This window comes from Triturus cristatus, chromosome 1_1, assembly GCF_964204655.1.
Source record: "Triturus cristatus chromosome 1_1, aTriCri1.1, whole genome shotgun sequence".
NCBI lineage: Eukaryota > Metazoa > Chordata > Amphibia > Caudata > Salamandridae > Triturus > Triturus cristatus.
The window spans coordinates 124107615-124130130 of NC_140579.1; the positions used below are offsets into that span (position 1 = coordinate 124107615).

At 46.8% G+C, this 22516-nt stretch overlaps 1 protein-coding gene across 4 annotated transcripts in view; it reads right to left on the bottom strand.

The window, feature by feature from the left end:
* PTGES3L (prostaglandin E synthase 3 like) overlaps window positions 1–21330 on the bottom strand; it is a 99972-nt gene extending 78642 nt beyond the window's left edge. For 2 of the 4 annotated variants that reach the window (XM_085614061.1, XM_085614043.1), the window contains exon 1: window positions 21084–21255. In XM_085614061.1, coding sequence (XP_085470187.1) covers window positions 21084–21088 — 5 coding nt within the window. In that variant the 5' untranslated portion in view covers window positions 21089–21255. Of the gene's footprint in view, window positions 1–21083 lie in introns of all 4 variants that reach the window. The other 2 variants (XM_085614052.1, XM_085614034.1) reach the window with 2 other exon arrangements.
* Window positions 21331–22516: the final 1186 nt, after the last annotated feature.

Below are 22516 nucleotides of genomic sequence, written 5' to 3' on the forward strand. Positions count from 1 at the left end.
GACCTTTCAACCCACGGAGAAGGGGCACGGGCGACCAGGGGCAGGAGGAGGAACAACGAGGTAAAAGAATACGAGCAAACTGCAGAAAGAAAACCAAGCAGGCAGCAGGCAGGTCCTGGCAATTATACATCGATTCGGAAGGAAACATGCCCGGTGAAAGAACAGGAAGCTCTGGACTGAGTCCTGCTGCTGAAATACTTTTGTCCAAAAGAAACCCCTGTGGAAGAAAGCAACGCTGGAGGGCACACCTGGTCGACTGCCACATAGGAATATGACCCCCTCTTCCCTCTCGGAGTCTTGAAAAGTGAAAGGGAGGCCAGGTTCTCAGACGTCTGATGATTGTGTCTCATAATGGTATATAACAACACGCTTCCCTTTCAGGAGGAAACAGAGCATCTCAGATTACAACCTCGGAGAGGTGGCAACGCCAGAGTTATCGTTCCCGCTCCTTTTTCTTAGTGACACGTCATTATTAAACACCCCCCTTGTCCCACCCGCGAGACAAGCAAGTCCGCAAGAAAAATAAACCAGCGCGACCCAGGCGGCCCGCGCTCACAATGCGCGATGTTTATAACAGCTTCATCGATGTGCACGCGGGGACTGGATGCTTTACTGGCGGTGAAAAAAAAAGTCCCCAGGGTGTCACGCCGTGAGTAAAGCATCCAGTCCCCGCGTGCACATCTTCTGTCTCTTCTGTCTCCCGCGTGCACTCTTTGGAATCCGTATTGATTCCAAAAGGCCCTCATCATGGCGAGGGCAGCGCATGCGTGCTGCTAACGCTAGGCGAGACCTACAAATCAGGCAGAAGGAGCTGTATTCAACCCATAGGAGGCAAACCATGAGCTTTTGCAGAAAATGTGCACACTGGATGCACCAGGTTTAGCAAACGTTCTGCCTCTATAAGCCTTGTGAGTCTCTTCTCGGCCGTTGCCCCCACCTTCACCAGAAATCAGTAACTGCATACCAACAACAGCAGATCAATAGATTAGAAGTAAGTGGCACAGAAATAGCGGGATGCAGTATCAAACAAATATTTGCAGCAGATGCCGTAAACCAATAAGCTTGCATCATATCTTTTTTACTGTACTGTGCCTTAACATTACCTTGTCGCATTGAAGTTCATTTCTTAGGCACTATGTTTACACTAACAGTGACTGACAGCGTCCGCTGGCACAATGATGGGAATATTTGCTATTATTGGCATTTTGGGTGACTGGAAGAATGTTGTGCAGATGGCAAGACAATTTATCAAGTATTCTGGTACAAATCTTACGAATGTACTCTGTGGGTGATACCATTTTAAATAGAAAATTGTGGACTGAACTGCCTCATGGTATTGGCATTTATGCTTAAAACACGATTAAGCTCCTCAAATTTAGAACTGCTAATGTCCATTGGAAAGGGAGCCGTATATGCTGTTAAATAGGTACCATGCTGCTTTGCTGCTTGCAGTTATACTGTATTTAAAATGAGTGAAATTTGTATTTTGAATTTTTAACACTAGATTCTGTTCTACCTCTTTTGGAACGCTTCCCTCACATATGGTGCTACGCAGCATCCAAGAACCTGCTTCCTTTAAAAACAGGCATTTTTCCAAAGGCGAGACAATAGGTCTCGCCTTTGGGACCTTAGAAGTGTTTAGCCATGCAACAGTTGCCTAACTAAATACTTATAAGGTCCCAAAAGCGAGACCTATTGGCTATGCCAAGCGGCCGTGCGGCCGCGAAAGTGATTGCGATCGCAATCACGATCAAACATCAAAGCGATGTGAAAGTAATAGCGGTAAAGAGCGGCGCGCGCGACCGCGCACATGCACTGTAGCTCTAGGCTGGCCTGGTAGCACTTTTTGGAGCCCTCTCAATAAGTCTCTATAAGTCTCGCCAGACCAGCGCATGCGCTGGGTCAGGCGAGACCTAAAATGCTAAAGGCCTTTCTCTTCTAGCACTCCTGGTTTTGTCTCCCTCCTTCAAGTATGCGCCGGGACACTCTTTGAGTATCTGCGCGCGATATAAATTCATTTAACATAACATAACATAACATATGTAACATATGCCACGCCTCCTTAGTGAGACCTATTAGGCCACAACCCAGGTTGCATAGGCCGCATATCCTTATTTACACTTCTTAGGTCACACTCCAAATAAATACCCTTTTGCAAACTTTTAACACCAACTATTTATGCCAAGCACTGAAGGGTGTAGATTTTATTATTATGATTCTGGTGGGAGCTGCCATCACAACAGATCCATTTAATTACAACCACTGGTGTTTGGCAGGCCACAGGGTTCAGCAATGTTTTACGCACGCAAAGCTAGTTACTTCAGCTTTATGTCTGGGATACCTTGAATTGAACAGTGCATTGCCAAGGCACACAGGTTCACAGTTTTCTGTATCACACACAGTTCTTTGCTGACAGTAAGGGAATAAATGATGAGGGAAAACTCTTCCGGCTGTACCAGGGCATGGGTATGAGGCCAGAAAGGCAAGCGTTCATCATAAAACCAAGCGGCTGAGTTTAGGAATACAAGGTTAGAAGAGTGACACAAATGGCTTACAGGGAGTGAGTTTTACAAGGGACCTTGCTCTCCTGGTGGCCTGGAGAGCTAGGAGGCACCCTCAGAGAAACAATGCGTGTTAGCCAGAAGGCTTCGAATAACGTCATGCACTTGCAAGAACTCAAGGACCAGACAACTCTTACAAATAAAGATTACATTTAACAAGAGAAAACGTGTAGTAAAAAGGGATGCACTGAAAAGGGACGTCAGAACTAACTAAAAGCAATACAAGTCTATAAAACCAATTATCCAAGTGAGCCGAGAGGGAGTGAGCAGCAACAAACCCTTCAACTTTGGGAAATGGTATTTTTCTCAAACTGGGTTCAACTGGGTACCTAAGAATCTGGCCAGATCAAAGCATCAACTGAGTTTGAAACTGGGTAGTGTGATCGAGAACGCCACTAGTAACTAATTAGAAGAACCCAATGTCTCAGTAACGTTGAGGCTTCCTGTATGTTCCTGCTCCTCAGTCGAGAGGGTTTGATTGGACCACCACAGTGTTGGGCAAAAGAAGAGGACAAGTCCATTGGGGTGCAGAGGAGATAGTAGGGAACAACACCCGCAGCAAAACACAGAACCAACAAGCGGGAACCAGCAACACACGAGTTTAGTAACTAACCTCTCTAGTGTTACCCTGTCATCGAGTGAACTCTCGGTATTGGAAAAAGGGCTGGGTTTCGTGCCTATGGCACGTTTAGACAAATTTCGTCTCCATTGTGAGTTGGCAGATTTTTTTAGAAAACTGATATTAAAAGCTTTCTTTGAAAACATGGATTCAGCTGAGACTACAGGAAATAGAAGTGACACCGACCTTAGAATAAAATCGGCTTTTAACCCTCCCCCACACACAGTGTCAGCGGAGATAATTGCATTTGAACATGCAGTATTTCTGGATGTGGAAGCATTGGAGGATAGAGAGGTCTTCAAGAATATGAGTACAATAGAATTCCAAGCACTCCAGACACTCCAAACTAATACTGCAATTGTAAAAAAAAACAGCAGATAAAGGCGGAGGGGTAGTGATCCAGGATGTTGGTGACTATGACAATGAATGCAGACATCTCCTTAATGATCCTGTGAGTTACACCCCTTTGGCTAAGGACCCCTCAATGGATCTAAGAGAAGTGATATATACCTTGGTTCATACAGCTGAATCAAATGAACATATTTCAAAACAAGAGGCACAATTTTTGACCACCAGTGCAGGAATTATACCCTATTTCTACACTTTGCCAAAAACTCACAAAAATAGGACCCCACCTCCTGGACGTCCTATAGTTTCTGGGATTGGCTCCCTTTAGGAGCCTCTTTCCCGGTATTGTGATAAATTTTTGAAACCTTTGGTTCAATCGACTTCTACTTACCTGAAGGATACGAAAAACCTTTTGGCCCTCATACAGACGTTGAATGTGGATAATGATACTACTTTTTTGGTCTCAATGGACATTGAGAGCCTCTATACGAGTATACCTCAGGATGAAACCATCAGGGTCCTTAAAGAGGTACTCGATGCAGCAGATTGGGATTACATCACTCCCAGATCTTTCGTTGTTGAATGTGCCACATTGGCATTAAAAAAGAACTTTTTTGAATACCAAGGCGATCTGTTTTTGCAAACCACAGGTACATCTATGGGCAGCGTTTTTGCCCCAAGTGTAGCGGGTTTATATGTTTTTGATTTTGAAAGCAAATACATTCTTAACGCTAATAACCCCTAAGGACAACATCTGTCCCTGTGGCGCAGATACATTGATGATGTGTTTATCATTTGGCAGGGTCCAGAAAGTCGTTTATTAGACTTCTTTACCTGGATCAATACCTGTGATAGACATCTCAAGTTCACATACACTTATCATCATACAGAGATGATTTTTCTTGACTTGGTCATTACAAAAACCAATGGGACTTTGACAACACGTACCCATTGTAAACCCACAGCAAAGAACAACTTACTGTCCTTTTCGAGTTTTCACCCTCGAACGTTACGTGAAAACCTACCATATGGACAGTATCTACGCCTGAGACGTAATTGTAGTGAGGTTGCAGACTTTCGTAAACAATCAGAGGATCTGACCGAGAAATTAAAGAATCGAGGTTATCCCAAAAGAATCCTAGCAAAAAGTTGTAAGAGAGCCCGAAACCAACCCAGGGAAGCTCTCTTAGAAGAAACAGTAAAAACCGATACGAGTATTCCCCTGACATGTGTAACCACCTACAGTACGGCCTCTAATGCAGTCACCAACTCTATACGTAAGAATTGGCGCATCTTAGAGAGCAACAATAGGAAATGGGAAACACCTTTGTTCTTCTTCAAAAAAGCTAGAAGCATAAAAGATGCCCTAGTACATACACGCCCAAAGAAGACGAATATGCAAGGCGAACAAACACTTTGTAATGCTTGGGGTCTCCCCAAAATAACGGGACATTACCCATGCGGTTCATGTAGTGTTTGTCATTTAACAAAAGCGAGTAAGACCTTGACTTTAAAGACAGAAAAAGTTTGGACACAAAGACAACATACGAATTGCAATACCAACAACGTGATCTACCTCATTACCTGTCCATGTGGATTACGGTATATAGGAATGACCACTAGAAAAATTAAGCAACAAGTATGTGAACACCGGAATAATATAAGGTGTAAGCGCAGTACCACCAAGCTTACCGAACATTTTCTCCGTTCCAATCATTCGATTGAAGATCTGATGTGGACAATTATTGAACACCTGCAGGGAGGTAATAATATATCCCAAAGACTCTTTGAGAAAGAACAACGATGGGTTTATCGTCTAGCCACCCATACATCTGGTCTAAACGATAACATACCCTGGAATAGTGTAATGCAGCACTGAAATAATATCTTCCTGCAGGTTAGATAATTTTGCACATGAACCCTTAGCTGGGACACCCTTTGAGAGTGAAAATAGCTTTATTCATTCATTTTTGTCTGAGTTCGACTTGTATGTTCACAAGCGTTACTAAATAAAGTTTTTAACGAAAAAGGAAGGTAGTGTTCCAGTACTCCTTTTCTGACTACTACCTTTTTTCTCCTCTAAAACACAGTGAACTTTATCGCTAAATGGGTGCTATATTAAGTTTCTCCCTGACCATCAATCCGGTTTTGTTTTGTTTTTTAAGGAATCCTGATATCATCCTGTTTTTGTTTCCCCTCTCTGTATGGCTCGTAGTGATGGTTATATTGAAAGTGGGATTAGCGTTCTAGTTTTCCAAAGCCAGTCCACTTCTTTCTCTATGATTGGTTACGATGAAGCCACGTGACGCAACACGTCATTTGGTGCTTCCGCATCTTACAACTAACCACTTTCGCCCGTGCGGACATTCATTGGGTGTTTCAGGTATTTAAACCCCCATTTTGACCAATACCGGCACCTACGGGATCCAAGTTGGAGGGAACTTTAGGTGTTCCGGCGGATGCAGCGCTTTGATGAAGTAAGTGGCTCTGTGCGCTTTCTCAGCCTGTGTTTTATTCTTTTTCTTGGTAAACCGGCAGGCAACGAACAAATTATCTCTGTTTACAGAGTGTGACTACAAGTGCGCACCCCCTCCTGGGTCCATGATGTGAGGCTGATCGTAGCTTCAAGTAAGTTCTTTAAACACTCCCCACTATTTTCTATCGATAACGAGCACTTTGGCATTTCTGCCTTCCCCCATTGACATCGTTGGGGACTTCTGAAGTTACGTGATTTTTTAAAGTCGAGTTCTCTCTTATTTTGGGCTTTTTGCCGTAAAGTGCAACCAGAAATGAAGGTTGTGAGACAGTTGCGACGTTGTTAAATTTAAACGAATAAAACGCATGCTGTCTAAGATTTAGGATTGCTTATGTGCCAAGAATTGAGGGCATCAATAAAGCATTGGCAGCGACTACTTGAGGCCAAATATCTGACAAATGGGTTTTCCAAGTATTATGGTTTTGCAAGATTCGAATAAATTCTAAAGTTGGAATTTGAATACTTTGCATTAAATACCAATTCGTGGTATTGTTGGGTGAAGGGAGATATTTGCCATTTATAACTACATGCAGCTATGTGTTACCTTTCTTAACAAATACTCGTTTGTGTTTCTGTTTATTTTTGCAGACACTTTTTCTTCAAAAATCCTGAAGCCTTCCGGTAACATGAACCGTGAGTTTTTTAAGCATTGCTGCCAACGGCTGAGTGCACCTTAGTGTGTGCATTCCACCGGGGCAGTAGGGTCCTGATGAATGCCTGGTGAACACCCCCAAAAAGGCAGAAACATGTTGACCAATTTTTATTATTCTTTTCACTATTAAGGGTTAACTAACCAGATCTGGTATTTAGTTATTACAACCCCCTTTTTTAACTAATGCCGGGTTTACCATAATAAAGAATTTGGTTAAAACCTCGAAATTTTTTTACTTCACTTTGCACACCACCTTGCACCTCACACATTGTACTCAATCGCCAGCTCTGCTGTAAACAGGCGTTGTAGCACACTGGGGAGGTATTAGACCCCCCTGGTGGGAGTCCAATGATGAAGCATGTCACCAACTAGGTTGGTGAGTGAGGGATCTTTTTTACAAATTGGATTGATTTTGTAGCTTTGGCTTTTTTTCCCTTCTTTTTGTAGTATTTTTCTCAACTCCTTCTGCTTCGACTGGGCCACCTCAATGATGAAGGGGTCATGTGCGCAATAATTCCTAAAGGTGCAACAGTTCAGTGTTGCCTTGCACTGTGCAACATTACAGCAGCTCCCGAGGTCTAGGTATCTTCTCCAACCCTCCCTTGAATTCAAACTCACCACTGAGCCATCTCTGAGCAGCATCGAGGCCTTAGATGTGACTCGCACAGTGTTAGCATCTCTGGAAAGGAAGTACACATGAGAACAAAAATTATTCCAGGAGTGCTTCTTCCAGAGCTTCAGGAATTCTTGTTTCAGTGCTCCACAGAAACAAGTCCTTCTTCTTAACTGTCTCCAGGTTCTCTACCGACAGAAGATCAGGCGGTGCTCTTTGATGTCAGTGGTGCTGGAACAATTTCCAGAGAGGAGGTGCTGCCATTAATGATACGTCTCTAAAGCCACAGGGGTAATGGGCCACCTGTCCACTAGCATCTTTGTGAGGATGCCAGACGCAACCCCTGGACCGGGCGCAGCTGAAATGGATAAAGAAATGGAATACGGACCACTCGCGACCACTCGAGTACTGGTAGTGTGCGTGGCAGTTACTTGTGGTGCCATTGTCTCCTGTTGTAGGCCCGCGCTTCTACAACAGGGTTTGTGAAAAATCACAGTGCTGCATAATGGACACTTATACCAAGCGTATACCCAACGAGCCGCATCCGTTCAGCAAGAGAATGGTATTGCTGCAGTATATGTCCAGTGGTGCATTGGGGCAGGCATTCTCCCAAATAAAGAATTGCCATGCACATGGAGCACATTTTCCATAGAAATATCCTCTTGAAATGGCAATTAAATGTGCATCAGACATGTAGTTTTACTGCTGAACCTATATTTTGCACAAACAATAGCTTGTAGAAATGTGGTTTCTGTGCATGTTTATCCCACAATTAAACTGTTTTGGTTTGTTTTTATTCTATGAAATCTTTTTTTCCATGACACTTCAGAAGCAGAAAAAAACAAGGGGGCTTATTTACAAGCCCTTTGCACCGCCGGTGCATCACTTTTAATAGACACCTAGGGGCTTATTTACAAGCCCCTTGCGCCGCCGGTGCATTTTAATAGACACTGAGGGGCTTATTTACAAGCCCTTTGCACCGCCGGTGCATCACTTTTAATAGACACTGAGCAGCTTATTTACAAGCTCCTTGCGCCACTGGTGCGTCTTTTTTAACATGGGAAAAATGGCGCCAGGGGCTTGTTTGGTCTTATTTGTTCTTTTATTGCTGCTGAAGTGTATTGAAATATTTATGAAGCCCATTTATGAGTATTACAACCTTGTTAGAAAATATTTGACATATTGCAGCCTCTTGGTCCTCTGTACCCCAGGAGGATTGTTACTTGGTTGCAAACTTCGCTTGCTTTTAGAGTAAGCCAAGGGGAAAGTAAACACCAATCCCCATGTTGAATAATAAGCAGAAATATGTCACTGACATTCCCTGAATTTGACCTCTATGTTTGAAAGCACAGCAAAAGATACAAGATTTAAAAAAATCGACAGGCCCCTTTATCGATCATCCTCCTTCTGAACATCTACAAGGTTATCTAGGGGGGCTGCAGCATCTCCCGCCCCCCTAAGATGCCACTGGGGGTGACACTGGCTTGTCACAAGAAGGTGTCCACTCTACGTCTTTCCCACTTTATTACAAACATGATGCTGCTTCTCTGTTAAGATGTGTGCTTTAGGCTACGGATTAGGAACTAAATGTATGACATGCATGGAAAGCAGAACTCTCTCTGAGATGCAATGGCTGGGATTAAACATGTGAGTACAAAAGAGAACACTGTGATCACGCACGCTCCAAACTGCAATCATGTCTCATGAAGTCATGTGTGCGCTCAATGGTGCTGAGATGCTCTATCATGCCCCCACATCCCAACTGACTTTACGGGTGCCACCCTAGAGAAAGCAGCCATCTTACCTGCTGCATGGAAAAAGATGAAAGGCAGAGTTAGTTGTACATGGAAACATCCGTGTCACATGCCTCTTTAGCAGGTTTGTGGTCCAGGAGACATCTAAGCACTGAGGCCCAGATTTACTTTGACGCAAGGCAATGCTCCACCAAAGTTGCCGCGCTGTCTTGCGTCGAGATAAAATGTGCCAGATCTACTAAGACATGGTACATTTGTTCTCACTACCAGCACTGGGGTGGTTATGGCAGCCATGGACCACGGCACACACCTTTGCGCCATAGTATGACAGTGTGTTAATGTTTGATGTCAGAGGTCATTCTTGGAGAGAGAGATTGGTATGTGTGAGAGAAACATCAACATTTTATTTTTGGGGTTTTACAAAACTCCGAATTGGGTTTCTGGATGTAGGAATCGGGAGGCGCGAGATTAGCCTCGAAATCGGTGGTCTCCCGCCTGAATCGGGTGGGATGGAAGGCGTGCGCACGCACTTACCCTATACAGGGGTGTGTGATGCCTAGCATAGGTTTTGTACTGGAAGTGTACCCATGAAGTTTATAATGCTATGCTCGGACATAGTTTAATATGTTTCCAAGTTTGCATGTGTGCTGTAGCACACATGCAAAGTTGGAAATGTTAGCAAAAAAGAAAGGTTTCCGTTGAGGCCTGCCTCGAGGTGGCCTCATTTTTAGACACAAGTGCCGTCCAACAAAGTTAGTAGATAGAGATTTGCATAAAAACCCATGGGTGGTTTCATGCCAAAGTCCATGTGCCACCCCTGGAACTCCTCCTTGAAGCAAACTTTTAGGCAGGGTCAGATTGAGACTGAAACTATGCCTGGGCACCACAAGAAAGGGGGCCTCCATTACTAAATAATATTTAACATTTGCACATCAGGGCAGTTTTGAACTTGTTAAGACAAGCTGTATAAGTGTTACGTAAGGTAAGGAAGCCTGCATGGACCTGAGCTGGCTGCAGCCAGTGTGTGTTTTGTTATCAAGGAAACCAACATTAAAAAATACAAGTTCAGCAGAACATAAAAGAGGATCACAAACAGCCAAGAAAACTGGCCCACACACTGGCCAGTCAAACAAGCCCTTCGGGCGTTGCCAGAATGCCCTATTGGTCCAACTGAGCCTGCATATAGGGCTACTTTCAGAGCTGTTTGTATCACTTTCGTGATGATGAGGCAAACCTGGCAGCCCTGCCAAGTACCACGCATCAGGAGTTAAACTGATGCATTTTACTGTAGGTGTCTGTATCTCCGCACTAAAATGCAATTAAGTGCTCCTGACTACCCGATTAGGAGCTCAGATGAACAACATTAAGTGATCGCTGGCAGTAGTGCACTGTGCATGGAGGGTATGCTGTCTTGCTTTGTTTTAATGTCATTCAGTAGCCGTACTCACCCTACTTGATTAAAGGAACTCCCTACTTGATTAAAGGAACTCTGGTGCCCAATGGGTGAATCCATTAAGAATACAATTCTGAGCCATTCTGGAGCCTGTAGGCAGTGCCGGCCCCCACCGATGAAGAACCGACCCCCACTCTTCTAGCCCCCCGAGGAAAGGCCCGGTGCCCAGGACGGCCAGTCCGGTCCTGGAGGTGAGTACGGCAATGCCTCGCGTGTTTGCTCGCTCCGGGTCTCTCTTTACAAGCTGCCCTTTACATATATATCTGATCTGTGTGCCATGGCTGCAGCTGTGGGGAGCTCTGGGGGATTCTAGTGTTGTAGCCCAGGGATGGTTCTAGGGCTTTCCTGTGCCCAGCCCAGGAGTGTGCGAGGGTTCCTACATGGCAGGGGTGCTGCTCCAGGGTCGGGGGGCCTACACCCTGCAGTAATCTGAGTGCAGTCAGTGATCCCGCCATACCCAACAATGAAGCCTTCCAAACTACTTGAGTAGCTATGTTGGGGTCATTGGTTGCTTTGATGACTAGGCATGTTCTGGGACCTTTGGCCAGGTGAGTTGCAGAGAGCAGGCAGGATGGAGGCCTCATAGGTGTGATTTGTTTCCTATCTTTCTTTTCTTTTCTTTCTTTTAAATCTTTATTTCGATTATGTAAATCATAAAAGAACATACAAATACATTGAAGTCACAAAGGTTATCTTTCAAAAAAGAAAGTCATTCATAAGTAAAAGATACACAAAACCTAGGGAAAATACAATTGCAAATAGATAATAATAAATGGATTGGAACATAAGCCTAGTGTATGATAAACAATTACATTTCATTCCGTAAGATGGATTCTTCTAATATGCCATATTGCTGCCAAATACTTGCTGATAGCAAAGACAGTGCGAGAAGATAGATCACTTTTTAGCAGCCTATAGGCATCTAAATATCGTCTGAATCCCCAGCTCCTACAGATGGGAACAATCCATTTATTCCTTGATTTCGTGTACATAGGGCAAAAAAACATTAAATGAATATCGTCCTCCAGCTCACTAGAGCATGTAGGACAATTTTTTACAGTAGGGGGATGCCATCTACTGGTAAGTGCTCTAACTGGGAGTGCATTATATCGCCATTGTAAGAATAATTTTCTCAGGGCGACAGGATTAATGTCATTCAGGACAGTTTCTAGTAAATAGTGGTCCTTGATAGTTAAAAATGTAGTTGTCATAGATCCCAAATTCTCATTAGCAATAGTAACCGAGAGATTAAAATTGTGGTAGAGAGCCACTAGTTCTTTGCGGGGTATGGTCGCACATGATTCTAGGGGTTTTGTCCAATGGGTCTGTAACCCAAGCTTAGCAAATTCATTTTTAACATAATTCAGCCATGGGATTTTACCCAGGGCTGGATGAAGATAGAGTTCCAAAAGTTCAGAGCGATAACTCAAGAGTTCAGGGGTTGTCCAAAGACGCCTCCAAAACGTTAGAGGCTTCACGCCGAGTTCCTCCCTTATCGATCTTAGTCCCATATCGAGCCTAAGGGGAAGTAAGGGTGTGCTGGGTGGAAGGGCGGACAGGCTCCTTAAGAACTTATTTTCCGTAACGACAATCTCAGGGGCACAATCAATGCCCCAGAGTTCACCGCCATAGATTAAAGCCCCGCGAGCCTGCAATTTATAAATTTCCATAGGCGGGCCAATCGGGTGCGTCATGGATTGATTCCATAATTTCAGGATTCCCCCTACCCTTTGATTTAACTTTAGATTTAATTTGGTCTGATGGTGAGACCAGGTCATTTTCTCATTAAGTGTTAGACCCAAATACTCGAAAGTGTGGACTCTTTCTTAGCTGGTTCCATTTATAGTAGGATTAGGTCGTAAAGACCTCGGGGGGTTGAAGATCATAAATTTAGTCTTAGCCGTGTTGATCTCCAACCCCCGATCGTTACAAAAGGATACAAAACCGTCCAGGACGCGTTGTAGCCCCATAGGGGTCTTAGCTAGAAGCAACGTGTCGTCGGCAAACATAATGGCCGAAATGGCAGTACCCGCAAGGCGTGGGGCATCTCTATTGGGTACCTTGTTTAAATGAGAGATGAGACCGTTTACATAAAGGCAAAAGAGGGTGGGCGCCAGGACACACCCCTGCCTTACCCCCCTTTCGACAGGGAAACTAGCTGAGAGGCTGCCACCCCTCCCACATCTTACCCTCGCATAGTTGTTGGTGTGGAGACGCACAAGTGTATGCAAGAGATGCCCTGGAAGTCCTAAATCCTGTAGCACGGCCCATAATTTTATGCGGGGAACAAGGTCGAAAGCCGCGCGGAGATCCACAAAAACTGTGTATAAGGACCCCCCCTTTATCTTTACTGTTTTCCAGTATAGCATACACAACCTAAAGATCTGATCGGTTGTGGAAACGCTCTTTCGAAAGCCAGCTTGGTAGTTGCTCAAGATCTCAGACGACTCAACCCAATCCATAATACGGTTCAGGATCAGCCTCGAGAAAAGTTTTTGTGCAACATCTATCAAGCTAATAGGCCTGTAATTCCCTGGCAACAGTGGAGAACCTTTTTTGAAAATAGGCACAACTTCGGCGCCTAACCAAGTAGAGGGGATTGGCAAGCCGTTCAAAATGGCATTGAACAATAATGTAAGATAAGGTGCCCATATACTAGGTTCATGCTTATACAAATCACCCGGTACCCCATCCAATCCGGGTGCTTTCCCCGCAGGAAGTTGGGAAATTGCAAGCTGGATTTCAGTTAGCGAAAATATTTGATGATCTCGACTGGGTACTATGTGTAGTGGGCTTACAGGGGCAGACAACGGGGCCCTGTAGAGAGTGCTAAAGTGGATTTCCCAGGCTTCTGGAGCAATGTTGTTATTTACAATTGGAGGGGGTTCAATTGTCCCAGTGGATACAATCGACCAAAATCTCCTCGAATCTCTTGATTTTAGGGCAGAGGTTAGATTCTCCCAATTTTCAGTAGCCCATTCCAGTTTAGCAGAACGTATCAGGGATCTATAGGTCTGTCTCTTGTGTTGGATGTCAGCCTTGGGAGCCTTGTTCTTTATAGCCCCTATCAGGTCGCTCTTTGCCAATCTACAAGTCTTATTGTACCAATTGGGCTGTTTGACAAATCCCGTTTTACAGGGTATAATAGGGTTAAATAGCCCAGACAGCATAGAAAACAGATCCTGGTGGGCAGTTGCCAATTCCTCACAGTAGTTTGGGGGGGAATGCTGATCAAGAATCCCCACTATAATGTTTAAAACCGAGGCGACGGCAACATAGACTTTGGATATTTCTTTATCATTACGAACCATTTTACTCCATTTAATTCTCCGCTTATTATTAGAGAGAATAGCTGAATCCGAAGGCTCCGAGTTAGATGGAAGTGCCGGAACCTGAGGGGATAAACCAGATAATGAGACATCCAGTACGAGAGGATTATGGTCACTCTCCCCCCTTGGGATGACTTGAAAATCTAGAACTCTATTCCAATCCTTGGCTTGAACAAAAATGTAATCAAGCCTAGCCTCTCTACCAGGTTTATTAAATGTGGGCTTAGGAGGGTTATCTAAGGTAGTTCGACCATTACAAGCCCTAATAGAGTGGACCATTGTCAGGGAGGTAATCTGGATAGCCAAAGGTGTCCAGGCCCTAGCCATTGGGCCGGAAACCTGAGGGATATTCCAGATTTCATCCTCTTCCTGGTTGATTTGATCCACCAAGCCCTGGAGTGGTTCAAAATGAGAATTAAAATCACCAACTATAAGAAGCATTATATGATCGGGTATTCTAGTTAAAACATTCGAAAGGGCCTCAATCACCCGGGATTCCGCACAAAAATTCACGGGTCTGGCGTATACATTAATCACCGCCAGTTTATTGTCTAGGGCCCAATCCAATATTATACATAGAATATCGTCCGACCCAGTTTCAAATTTAGTAACAGTACAACCTAAATAAATAGCAACCCAAATAGTCAGGCCGCCAGAAGGGCGGCCACGCCCTGACCACACTGCAGGAATTGAATAGGTAGCATAGCCCAGTCGATGGTAATCTTGTCTTGCCCAGGTTTCTTGGAAACAACAAATTTGGTGAAGATCTATGAAGGAACCCCAAATTGGGCAATCAAGCTTGCTGGGTAGGCCAGCTAAATTCCAGGAAAGCACCTTATGTTTTGTTATACAATTGGAAGAGGGTGGTAGATTTTTATAAGGAGGTGGCACAGGCAGAGTCGGAGAAATAGGGGTGGTGATAGGAAGAGAAATAGAAACAGGGGAAAAAGGATTATGATTAGAAGGTGGAAGCAATGGGGGCAATGAAACAGAAATGGAGCCTTCCTGTGGAAGTCAATCGACATCCTCAAGACAGGCAAACCTGTTGAAAGTTGGATAGCCAGCAGACATAGGCTCGTCGAAATGTACGTGCCTGGGCCTGCCTCTGGCCGCGTTGCCCCTAGGTTTTGACCAATTATCATCTATGTCATCCGGAATAGAAATGTGAAGAGGGGGATAGAAGAAAGACAGGGGAAGGGAGTTAATGAGAGAAGTGCTGTTACCACCAGTCCAATTAAGAATGTAGGGAGGTGTTAAGCGGTTGCTAAAATTAACCAGAATACAATCACCCTTGATATTCTTTGTAGTGCTACCAAGCCAAGGAACCCTTCTTACCATTAAAACCTGTGACCTCACATTAGGAGGGAGAGGCCTATGCTTATTGAGCCAGTTAATGACTTTATTTTTTAGGGAAGCATAGGATTCAGTTGATGAGTTAGCAAGCTCCGGGACACCTGTTAGAACAACAACATAAGGTGAAACCTCTGGTGGAAGATTAATTACGTTCCTCCTATTTATTGGGGCTATACTTGGGTTGGTATTAGTTCTTGGACCTTTATTATTTAGGTCCGAATCTGGGTATTGTAGGTTGGGTACTGTAGCTATGTTCTTAGTTTGGAATTGTAATTGACATTGAGGAGGCACAGGGGGCGTATGTTGTGAGGCAGGGAGTAGCAGCAGAGAGGTAGTTGGATTAGATTCTGGTAGATTTGGCGTAGGATTGCGGGGCCCGGGAGGAAGGGAACCCATAGGGGTAGGGAGGGATAAAGAATGTGAATCCGCTTTTCTTGCTTCGCATACAGCACATGGTTTGGCTCTGTTCACTGATACATTTGCCGGGGGTGTAACAACCCTTTCTATTTCCTTAAGCCTAATATCAATTGCATCAAACCTAGCAGTCAATGAAATGAGGAGACCATTAATAGCAGATTGTACAATATCATTGTATCGACAGGAGGTCTCATCAGGTTCTGCAACACAATCAGAGACATGTATAGGAGTATTGGATGGCAATACAATGTGCTCTAATGGTGATTTGGGGGTGCAATTGTTAACTTGCGCTGGCCTAGGACATGTTGAAGTGCGAGCTTTATCAATGCTAGAATGGGATCTATCTAATCTAGGTTTTTTCCCTCTCTTGTTGGGCCCCACGCGTTTCCTTTTTGGAACGGCTCCCTGCTCAATATACTGTGCTCCAGTTAACGACTGGTCCAATAATCGGGGGTGTCTAATGTGGTCCGCTCCCTCTGGTATTGGTTGAAGGGTATCTCTACGTGAGGGGGAACTGGATCTTAAATCACATAGAACCGATTCAATTGTACGGTCAATACTATCCATCAATGCTACTTGAGAGTCATCAAGGTTTGTGGGGGAGCCTGCAGAGGCAATTAAACCAAGGGATGACCTACGCGTACTGGCAATTCCGTCAGATAGACGCCTTTCTAGTATGTTCAATTCACCTTGGATTACAGAGTTCGCCCTAATGATAAAGTTATCCAGTGTTCCAGATATTATCGGTTGAGCTTTCAATAATTTACCTCGCGTATCCATAGTTACTTGCTGCCTTGTGCGGGGCGGAAAAATAGATAAAAGGGACAGGGCCCGGTCCGGTCTTGTCCGTGCTTGAACGGGCTTAAACGGGCCCGCCCTTGGCCCGGGCTTCGCCCCGGACTACGCCCCGCAACGCGTCCCGCTACGCGATAGTAGGGGCGGGAGCTAAGTAGGAAGAGGAGGAGCCGGGAAGAGTGCCCAGGTGCGCTCAATCCAGTTGTACAGCAGCGCACCCTGGTCCTCGCAGTCCCAGCAGGTGACGGGCTCCAAGTGCAGGAAACAAGATATCTCCGTTAAAAGTCCTCGGTAACAAAGGCTAAAAGAGGAGCAGAGTTCTCCCGTGAACACGCCAGCGTGCGGCACCCGCGAAGCGGGGGCCGCGAGGCGTTATATTAGCAGGAGAGTTGTGGAGGAGGAGCCGGGAAGAGTGCCCAGGTGCGCTCAATCCAGTTGTACAGCAGCGCACCCTGGTCCTCGCAGTCCCAGCAGGTGACGGGCTCCAAGTGCAGGAAACAAGATATCTCTGTTAAAAGTCCTCGGTAACAAAGGCTAAAAGAGGAGCAGAGTTCTCCCGTGAACACGCCAGCGAGCGGCCCCCGCGAAGCGGGGGCCGCGAGGCGTTATATTAGCAGGAGAGTGGTGGAGGAGGAGCCGGGAAGAGTGCCCAGGTGCGCTCAATCCAGTTGTACAGCAGCGCACCCTGGTCCTCGCAGTCCCAGCAGGTGACGGGCTCCAAGTGCAGGAAACAAGATATCTCCGTTAAAAGTCCTCGGTAACAAAGGCTAAAAGAGGAGCAGAGTTCTCCCGTGAACACGCCAGCGAGCGGGACCCGCGAAGCGGGGGCCGCGAGGCGTTATATTAGCAGGAGAGTGGTGGAGGAGGAGCCGGGAAGAGTGCCCAGGTGCGCTCAATCCAGTTGTACAGCAGCGCACCCTGGTCCTCGCAGTCCCAGCAGGTGACGGGCTCCAAGTGCAGGAAACAAGATATCTCCGTTAAAAGTCCTCGGTAACAAAGGCTAAAAGAGGAGCAGAGTTCTCCCGTGAACACGCCAGCGAGCGGCACCCGCGAAGCGGGGGCCGCGAGGCGTTATATTAGCAGGAGAGTGGTGGAGGAGGAGCCGGGAAGAGTGCCCAGGTGCGCTCAATCCAGTTGTACAGCAGCGCACCCTGGTCCTCGCAGTCCCAGCAGGTGACGGGCTCCAAGTGCAGAAAACAAGATATCTCCGTTAAAAGTCCTCGGTAACAAAGGCTAAAAGAGGAGCAGAGTTCTCCCGTGAACACGCCAGCGAGCGGCTCCCGCGAAGCGGGGGCCGCGAGGCGTTATATTAGCAGGAGAGTGGTGGAGGAGGAGCCGGGAAGAGTGCCCAGGTGCGCTCAATCCAGTTGTACAGCAGCGCACCCTGGTCCTCGCAGTCCCAGCAGGTGACGGGCTCCAAGTGCAGGAAACAAGATATCTCTGTTAAAAGTCCTCGGTAACAAAGGCTAAAAGAGGAGCAGAGTTCTCCCGTGAACACGCCAGCGAGCGGCCCCCGCGAAGCGGGGGCCGCGAGGCGTTATATTAGCAGGAGAGTGGTGGAGGAGGAGCCGGGAAGAGTGCCCAGGTGCGCTCAATCCAGTTGTACAGCAGCGCACCCTGGTCCTCGCAGTCCCAGCAGGTGACGGGCTCCAAGTGCAGGAAACAAGATATCTCCGTTAAAAGTCCTCGGTAACAAAGGCTAAAAGAGGAGCAGAGTTCTCCCGTGAACACGCCAGCGAGCGGGACCCGCGAAGCGGGGGCCGCGAGGCGTTATATTAGCAGGAGAGTGGTGGAGGAGGAGCCGGGAAGAGTGCCCAGGTGCGCTCAATCCAGTTGTACAGCAGCGCACCCTGGTCCTCGCAGTCCCAGCAGGTGACGGGCTCCAAGTGCAGGAAACAAGATATCTCCGTTAAAATTCCTCGGTAACAAAGGCTAAAAGAGGAGCAGAGTTCTCCCGTGAACACGCCAGCGAGCGGCTCCCGCGAAGCGGGGGCCGCGAGGCGTTATATTAGCAGGAGAGTGGTGGAGGAGGAGCCGGGAAGAGTGCCCAGGTGCGCTCAATCCAGTTGTACAGCAGCGCACCCTGGTCCTCGCAGTCCCAGCAGGTGACGGGCTCCAAGTGCAGGAAACAAGATATCTCCGTTAAAAGTCCTCGGTAACAAAGGCTAAAAGAGGAGCAGAGTTCACCCGTGAACACGCCAGCGAGCGGCACCCCTATCAGCAATGGGCTTTTGCAATGACAACTTGTCCCTGTTGCTTTATTCCGCATTTGCTTGTTGGGACCCGGATTTTCTACTCGGCCCGCAACCTAGGTCTGCAGTGCTGAGCTGGACAGAGGGAGTTAAGAGTTCTTGGGAGCTGGGCAGGAGGCGCACGTGCACGCATTTGTGTTTACTGATCCTCATTGTTGTGCCAATATGCAAGAACACCAGCTCAATACAGGCAAGTTGGCAAGTGGCCTACTGTGTTCTGATATTGTATCATTTACAGACACATAGTTCCTTGAGCGGTCTGTCATAAACGTATACATTTTCAATAATGTTGTAGCGCACATAGCTTTACATGGCCCACCCAGTGATGAAGGCGCTTTTTAGTTTAGAGCAGAGCTTTTGACCTGTACGCACCAGCGCTTGTGTGTGTGCTACTCACCTTTGGACCCATAAACAGATGTACCAGCTAACATAGGAAATTCAAAGAGTCGTTTTTTTCTAATATCATATCCTGTAGAGCAGAGTTCTTCAAACTGTGGGGCGCACCCCTTGGGGGGGCGCGACACCATCCTAGGGGGGGCGCGCACTCCACTCTAATTTACCTTTGTCATTCATTTATTATTAGTTCTATTTTTTTTTAAACATAAGCCCGACGTGTCCTTAACCCCAACTGCTTCAGGCAAGCAACTTATCATACTACTTAGGAATTCTCAATTAGGTGTTCGTTCAACGCCCTCTCTGTGGACTTTCAACTTTGTCTTCGGGTCCATAACAGGTTGGTGGGCAATGATCCCATTATAATACTGCCTAAAACGTTTGTTAATGATTTCTAGAGAAGATTTGTTTCTCATGTACCAGCTCTGAGCTAGGGAGTGCTCGAAAAATCTGACAACACTGTCTCCCTTACAGTCCGTGTCTTGGCTGAAAATGTCTGCAGAATATTCAGCTTTGAGAGAAACTGCTATCAAAACTCTCTTGCCTTTCAGCTCGTCCTATTTATGTGAGATTGGGTTCTCAGCACTTGCGGTATTAAAGACTAGGGGGCAGATTTACACGCGCCCTGCACCACCAGTACGTCACTTTTCGTGACGTACTGGTGGTGCAGGGGACTCCTCCATATTTACAAGGACGGGAAAAGCCACCCTGCGTGACTTTTCCTCTCCTTGTAAATATGGTCCCTTCATACACAGTGGGGCCAGCTAGGTTTGGATCTGCCTAGTTCCAGCCCCTGCTTGCTCCCAGCTTAACCAATGGGGCCAGCTCTTCTGTGGAGGTGGAGAGGGTGAACGCAATAAGCCCATCACACAGCTGCCAGAGAGAGACTATGTGGCAAATTGTAGACCATTGCGTTTGTCAAACAGAGCTTCTTTTTAATCTAAGTACATGGGCATGACTGCTCTGTTCTACACGCAAAGTGTCACTCAAAGTGTCACACATGGGATTGGAATGTCACACTTATAAGCACACCGAAAACATGAAAATTTCACACATGGTCAAACTCAAAACCTGACAGCTATGACCAGGCACAAAAGAGTTGTAAATCCGGGACTTCATATATTCCTTAGCTCTGCAGAGAGGAGGAAATGAGCAAACTCTTCAGTCGTCGTCCCCCTCACTTTTACCTCAATGTACTGATTCACTTAAAAAAATCTATAGCCAGGAGACACAACACAACCATAGTTCTACGAGGCCTAAAGACGTAAATATGTGTACACTAAAGACGTCAATCTGTGCGTGCCACAGCACATTACCTCATGTCCACTGCACATTGCGTCATGTTCGCTGTTCATTACCTCATGTCTACTGCACATTGCCTCATGTCCGCTGCACATTGCCTCATGTTCGCTGTTCATTACCTCATGTCTACTGCACATTGCCTCATGTCCGCTGCACATGGCCTCATGTTCGCTGCTCTTTGCCTCACGTCCGCTGCACATTGCCTCATGTTCGCTGCACATTGTCTCATGTTCGCTGCACATTGCCTCATGTTCACTGCTCATTGCCTCATGCCCGCTGAACATTGCCTCATGTTCGCTGCACATTGCCTCATATTCGCTGCACATTGCCTCATGTTCGCTGCTCATTGCCTCATGCCCGCTGCACATTGCCTCATGTTTGCTGCTCATTGCCTCATGTTCGCCGCACATTGCCTCATGTTCGCCGCACATTGCCTCTTGTTTGCTGCACATTGCCTCATGTCCGCTGCATTGTGTGTTCGCTGCACATTGCCTCATGTTCGCTGAACATTGCCTCATGTTCGCTGGCTGCTCATTACCTCATGTTCGCTGCACATTGCCTCATGTTCGCTGCACATTGCCTCATGTTCGCTGCACATTACCTCATGTCCCCTGCACATTGCCTCATGTTTGCTGCTCATTACCTCGTGTTCGTTGCACATTGCCTCATGTTCGCTACTCATTGCCTCATGTTCGCTGCACATTACCTCATGTCCGCGGACGTTTGCTCCCCGCTCGGCTGCAGACTCACAGAGGCGCTCCGGGGCCGGTTTCCACCTCTCCCTCAGACCGCAGTGCAGGCTCGGGTGGGGGGCAGGCTCTCGCTCCCGGGAAGCCTCCGCTTCAGTCGGTTCTAAGTTTCCGCAGCGGCCGCGCCACGAGGTCCCAACAGCCCGGCTGCTATATTAAGACTAGTATCTGTGTGTGTTCCCAGCTGTTGCTATCTTTAACCTCGGGCCGGGCTCTTTCTGGAGGATTCGCGAAGCAGCGCGCTCCCCGGGGGGCTGGCCTATCAGCGTGCAGTCTGTGTAACCCGAGGGCCCCCGTCTGTGCTCGGCAGGGGTGCACTCCAAATGCTGGGTTTGCGGGAATTCCTTTCATTCCTTAAAGATAGCTCCGCTGGCAAATGCACCCGGCGCTGGCGAGGACGGAGATCCTGTCCTCGGCGGCCTTATCCAGGAGGGGCTGCCTTCCAGAGTAATTGACTGGAATATGATGGCTTAGTCAGTCTAAGGAGCCATATGCAAATGTGCCAATAGGTTTTTTTTAGAAGAAGTTTTGAAGGCAAGTGCATTATTTAAGATGGAAGTAATTGTCATAAGTAAGTAGTTGAAAAGTTAGTGAAAAGAGTTTAACTTGTTTATTTTCTTGGCTATGACTTTGTTGGTCATATTCCAATTCTATTCCGATTTAAATAGAAGATTATTTTAAATGTTACAAATATGTTTAGGCGGTGCTAGGCACATACAGGATCACATGTGTGACCTTTGGTTCTTTTAACCTTCTTGGAATGCTGTGCCAGTAGTGCCATTGAGTGACTGGCACCAGTGACATCTGATGTCAGAGCCACGCTGGTGTGAATAACGGCGCTGCTCTTAAAATAAGAGAAAATGAGTATACGCTTGAGAGTTGAGAGCTCCCGCAGCCAACCTTTCCTGAAACTATGAGCTTTGCACTGTGTTATATCAACCCGGTCACCTCAAGTTGTAACATTTCGCCTCATGAACTGTCCGGGCCGGCGCCTGGCATGGACAGTGTGGCAGCTGCCCAGGGCCCCCCGCCCAGCCGACAAACATGGGGCCCGCACCTCTAAGGTCCCTGCCTTGGGCCCCACAACTGGGAGGTAGAGCTGCGAGGCCCAGGGCACCTCTGGAAATAACAAGTGAAGGGACGCGATTCCCTTGTGCCATGACCGCCAGGTACAGGGGAAGGCGCCTCATCCCCTGGGCCTCGCAGCGCTACACCATTCGTGCCATGCTCGGAGAACGAAGGGCCTCTCCCAGGCTAATCAGGGCCTGTGAGTGAGAATCCAGTCTGGTGCTGCCCACACTAGGGCACCGCAGGACACCCCATGTCCGCACTAACACTTCAAGTGACAAGCACCTCTCTTGCCGCTTTTGATGAGCTGCGACAGAGATGC